Here is a 5,603-nt window from a genome sequence, read left to right on the forward strand (position 1 = left end):
CCCCCCCACTCTCAATATAAATGTAACTTTACAATGTAACTATCCCATGGAATGGTAGATAAGTTCCTTGACCAGTCTACAGGAAGTTTTGAAGTCTCGTTTTTGTTTTACATTATTTTGCTGATCGAGTGTTTTGCTAACCACTTTTAGTTAAATACAATTTCTACGTTTTTCTCAGAGTTTAATTTCTAAATGTCATAATATCGGTCCTTTCACACACACACTATCTCCTTGAATCTAGTTTCCTGTGTTAACAGCTACTCAAGGCAGAGCTCATACGTTTAGTATTCAGTAACAGACTGAAGTAGTAACACGATGACTGGTTCACGAAAACCTGGTGTAGTAACATGATTACTGGTTTACGAAAACCTGATGCAGTAGTATGATAACTGGTTCCCGAAAAACTGATGTAGTAGCGTGATCACTAGTTCCCTAAAACCTGATGTAATAACATGATCATTAGTTCACGAAAACCTGGTGTAGTAGCGTGATCACGAGTTCCCTAAAACCTGATGTAATAACATGATCATTAGTTCACGAAAACCTGGTGTAGTAGCAATATGATTACTTGACGAAGGCCCAAAGTAGTAATGTTTTAGCGAATGACGATAGTATGAAATCTTGTTACAGTCTATAGATGATCAAGGGTTTGAAGATGTAACAAACTTGCCTGAATAAAGAATCCCTAACTTGTAATCACAAGTAAAGATGTGAAAGGCTGGAAAGAAGTGGATACTTAGCTATGCACTCCACTGAATGTTCTATTTGTTTTAACATACCTAACTGTTACTGCAGGCTATAAACTGGTCGAACACCGAGTTCAGCTAATAATTTTCGGTGTGGAAAGAGAGAATTACTTAAGAACTTTTCTTTCAACGGAATAAAATCATGTGTATTTTCTTTTTTAAAAAAACTATGAAAATTTGCGCTTTAAAAAAGAAGCATTTAACAGTTTTAAAAAAATTCATGATATTTCGATATATCAAAATTATTACCGTTAAAAAGAAAAGCTTCCTTTCTCTCCAAACACAAAAAAGATAACTTTTTGTATATTCAAAATTGAAAACAGAACGAAATAAGGAAAATATTAAAATACTGATCGTTTCGAAGAGAAAAATGAAAAATATCAATGCGCGCATGCGTATTTTTATCAATGACAGCCGTCAATAAATATTCGCGTTTTTCGTAGAACTTTGTCTTTCGTAAGACTGTTTGTTTGTTATGGATTTCGCGCAAAGCTGCACGAGGGCTATCTGCGTTAGTGTAAGACTAGAGGGAAGGCAGCTAGTCATCACCACCCATGGCTAAAATGGCGAGCATATTTGGTGGAACGTGGATTCGAACCCGCGACCAGCAGATTGCGAGTCGAGCACCCTAACCACATGGCCCTTTCGTAAGAATAGAAAAGTCAAACCCATAAAATGATGGGTTAGTTGCAACCATTATTCACAACAGAACAGGACAAAAAATTAATTTGTTTTTTAATGGTAAATACAGAGAAAACTGTGTTTTAAAATTATACCTTACTCAATGCTGTATCTATTGTATAGTTACGTCAGGGCGATTGTACAAAGATGATTTTACCGTACGTTAGAATATTTCAGAAACATTACATTTATTTTTTAAAATTTCGGATATACGTGAATCACTTTTCAAACCTCGTAAAAGCTTACCCATCATATTTAGGGTTAATGTCACATATGCGAGCTGAAATGCGTTCCCTTTCTTGAAGGGTCTTTTCTGTGAACCATGGACTTTGAATATCTATTTGTTTATACGATTTCCCGCAACGCTACTCAAGGGATCTCTGCGCTAGTCGTCCATAATTTTAAAGTGACAAACTAGAGAAAAGTCAGGTAGTCAAAAGCACCCCCCCCTTACACACACAAACACACACCAATTCTTGAGCTACCGAATAATGAGGTTTGACAGTCACCCTTTTAACGCACCATCAGCTCCAAAATGTGGAGGGAAATTATTATTTGTTTAGTCTTTTCGGTAACGAGTGATAGACAATTAGATCACAGATTGACACGCTGACCAGAAACTCGTTTACAGATTTAGAAATTAATTTTCTAATTACAGGGTTTCTTGGTAGCGCTAAAGAAAAAGTTCAACACAAACCATGAGATAAAGATCTACTGGTCGTCACTTTGATTTACAATTATATAATATTGGTTCAGTACAGACTTACAATGTAATTACTTGTATCGAACTGATATGCAACTAACAACTTTGCTAGAAAGAATATGTTTGGGTGGGGAGAACGAATATTTGATCACTTTGGATCAGCCAATGATCTCCTCGTCTTAATCAGTAAGACTTCTGGGAAACGAACTAGTGGCTAACTTTCATAAACAAACTTAGTACTAACACTCCGAATTAATTGTAAACAATTATGATGATATCATAGCCATGCCAAATCAACCCATCACCAGACGTTACTACTCAAAGTAGTACCACCTAAGAAACACAACCTTACAGTTCTGTTACGGAAAAGATGCCGCACGGTGGCAGCACGTGAGTTAAAAAACAAACCGTGGCAGTAATTTAGTTTGAAGGAAGAGAAAACAAGTTTTTAGGTTTGTCTGCTCTTCCCAACTGGGGTGTTCGGGATCGTTTGTTCCCCTTCACACCCCGTGCGTGAATATTATTTCTTTTAGTGAATTTTAATTTATCCCTTAGTTTTCGTTCTAATTTACGAATTGTGGTGGCGTCGGGAAACCGTGAAGAAAGTCGGAGAAGACCGAAGCAGCATCGGTTGAGTCGGAAAGATCGGTTAAGTTGTTAGAGCAGGAACGAATGAGCAGGAAGATCCATATGTGCTATGGCTATAAAATGCATGTTTGGTTGGAACATTTTGATTTACACATATATGCGTATTCTCAAACGTAAAAAAGGGTTGAGATGTTACATGACATCTAACTTAAGACCAAATATGAATACATACACTTTAAACGTTTCGCCAGTTTTAATACACGTTCTTATTAGTTTCCTTTTTTTATCAAATCTTTGCAGCAAGACGCAGCATGACTTTTCTTTTAATCAGTACAAGTTTGTATACATCTTTCTTTTACCCAACGTAGCATGAAGCAGCGCGAACTTCTCTTCAAGTGATCTATTCTGGCAGGTGTTAATTTGTGTACTTGTCCAGAAGTTTGTTTGTTTTGTAATTAAGCACAAAGCTACACAATGGGCTATCTGTGCTCTGCCCACCACGGGTATCGAAACCCGGATTCTAGCGTTCTAAGTCCGCAGACATGCCGCTGTGCCACTGTGGGGCACCTGTCTAGTAGAACGAGAAAGCTTTATGTGCTTGCAAGTTCATAGGTTAAATTTAAACATCTATTCATAACAAACCTTCGAAGGTTTTCCTACAACAATGTCTAGATCTTAGTTGGAAATGTGTAGAATGAATGACAGGCAGGCTGCGTGGGACAAAACGTCTTTAGTATCTGTTGAAGCTGCAAAGGAGAATGTCATCAGAGTTCGTTTTGCAATAACTAAAATTTAAAATCTCATCCAAATCCTCCCCTTCTTCTTCTTCTTTACTGTTTCTAGCTAACCAATCACCTGCCCTGTATTTTTTCCCTTTTGTGTTCAATATCAAGCAGTAAGAAGGAAGTTTCGCTTCATTGGCGGAAATATTTTAATAATGTACAAGATTCGTTCAGTCAGCTGTCGTGTGCAACGCCCACTGGTTTCTAGACCATATAAAGAGGGAAACATTTCACTATGTGTAAGTATTAAAGTGTCTGAACGAGTATAAGCGTACATTTAAATGAGCGAACATCTGCCCCTGAAGAAGAAAGGTTCGGGTTATAGGGTTTTTATCATTTTATATTAAGACTTCTTGAACCTACGTGTTTTACTGACATCATTAAAATTATAAAAATATTGCAGGTTCTTAATTTGTGGAATTCGTTAACCCTAAACCTTAACCTTTCAGTTCAAAGTTAATATTCACCTTAATTTTAACAACAAATGAACGAATACAGATTACCTGTACTATGGCTGTAGGATTTCTATTCCCGAAGTACTGTACAATATAATGAAACTACATAAACTTCAGTTTGTCTTTCTGAAAATATTTTCTCAAAAGTACAAAATGTTAAAATGCTGCGCAAAAGAGCATAATTTTTCCTAGCACGTCAGAAAAAAATAAACTATAAACATGGTCCGAGTGCGGTCCAGTTGTTAGTGCGACGAACTGCGCATCTTTGATCGTGGGTGCGTTTTAAGAATGACCGTGAAATCCCACTATGCGATTAGAGTAGCCTAAACGTTCGCAGTGGGTGACGTTGACCAGCTTCCTTCCCTCTAGTCTAACTTCAAATTTAGGGATGACTAACGCAGATAAACCTACTCGGTAGCTTTGCGTGAAATTAAACAAGGAAAATTTAAACATTTCGCCAACACTTTAAAATATTAGGTAAGTTTCTGAACGAAAGTTAGTGCCCTAATTTCGTTGTATATTTCTCTCTATTCAGCAATCCAGGGATAGACTTGGCATTAGACTACCAGCTGAAGAACAATGCGCCGACAGATCACAGAAGACGACCGGGACTTCGCCTCTTCTGTCGTGGCAGCAGCTTTCACCATTACCATAACCTGTCTCTCTCTACTAGGTAATATTACCGTTATCGTTGTAGCAAGAACAGACAGTGAACTAAAACTTCATGTAAGTTCTAATCTTTTCGTAAATACAAACAAACAAAAACTGTATAGGTCTCTCTTTGTAGTTTGCTTATTTGCTAAGTTCAAAATTTTCGTCCAAAGTTACGCTTCAAAATTAAGGCCTGTAAATCGGTTTAATAAAATCTCGCCATTAGGAGCGGCCTGGCCATAACAGCGATGCAATCACAGGACTGGTCCAACAGTTTTAATCACAGGCTGGACTATTTACACATATTGAAAATAAAGTTGTTAGTTGCTTTGGTATAATGTTCAATCCCTTTGAAAATCGTTTTAAAATCTATCCAACTAGTATCACTTCACTTGTTTGTGTACTTTTTATTGCAGCATTTATTTTGTTTTAGATACTTCTTATAGCAATTCTACGAATAACCAACAATCCCTACTTTCCGTTAAACTTTTAATTTATTTTTCCTGTTTATTTGTTCAGTTTTTATATGTCCATGGAATGGACACAACATATATAAAGTTTTAGTATAGCCATAAACCTGGTAGCTATAACTTTTACGAGAATTAAAATCACAATCACAAATTTATAAAATTTAATCCTTACTTTGGCTTACAGATAAGTGTAAAACCGCCATAATAGGAATTAAATCTTATAAATTTGTGACTGTGGTTTTAATTCTTGTTTCACAACTTTTTGTAGTAAGATCCCTACTTCATTTTAAAATTCATAATTTTTAATACTCCTGTTTCTATACTTTTTATATTACTCCTGTATAAAGTATATACTTTACCTTTAGAAACTGTCGCATGTTTGGTTCAAAAAATATTTAAGTACGTATATGATATGTATTCCATTTATATTATACCTGTGTGTACACACACACACACACACACACACACATATATATATATATATATATATATATATATATTTCATGTCATTAGCAACTTAGACTACT

At 36.0% G+C, this 5,603-nt stretch overlaps 2 protein-coding genes across 4 annotated transcripts in view; one reads left to right on the top strand and one right to left on the bottom strand.

The window, feature by feature from the left end:
• LOC106461743 (spectrin beta chain, non-erythrocytic 1-like) overlaps nucleotides 1–5,603 on the bottom strand; it is a 156,572-nt gene that overhangs the window by 95,383 nt on the left and 55,586 nt on the right.
• Nucleotides 3,482–5,603, top strand: part of LOC111086332 (octopamine receptor beta-1R-like) — a 5,698-nt gene continuing 3,576 nt past the window's right edge. The window contains exons 1-2 of one of the 3 annotated variants that reach the window (XM_022388772.1): nucleotides 3,482–3,739; nucleotides 4,491–4,681. In XM_022388772.1, coding sequence (XP_022244480.1) covers nucleotides 4,535–4,681 — 147 coding nt within the window. In that variant the 5' untranslated portion in view covers nucleotides 3,482–3,739; nucleotides 4,491–4,534. The other 2 variants (XM_022388771.1, XM_022388773.1) reach the window with 2 other exon arrangements.

Source organism: Limulus polyphemus, unplaced genomic scaffold, assembly GCF_000517525.1.
Source record: "Limulus polyphemus unplaced genomic scaffold, Limulus_polyphemus-2.1.2 Scaffold1022, whole genome shotgun sequence".
NCBI lineage: Eukaryota > Metazoa > Arthropoda > Merostomata > Xiphosura > Limulidae > Limulus > Limulus polyphemus.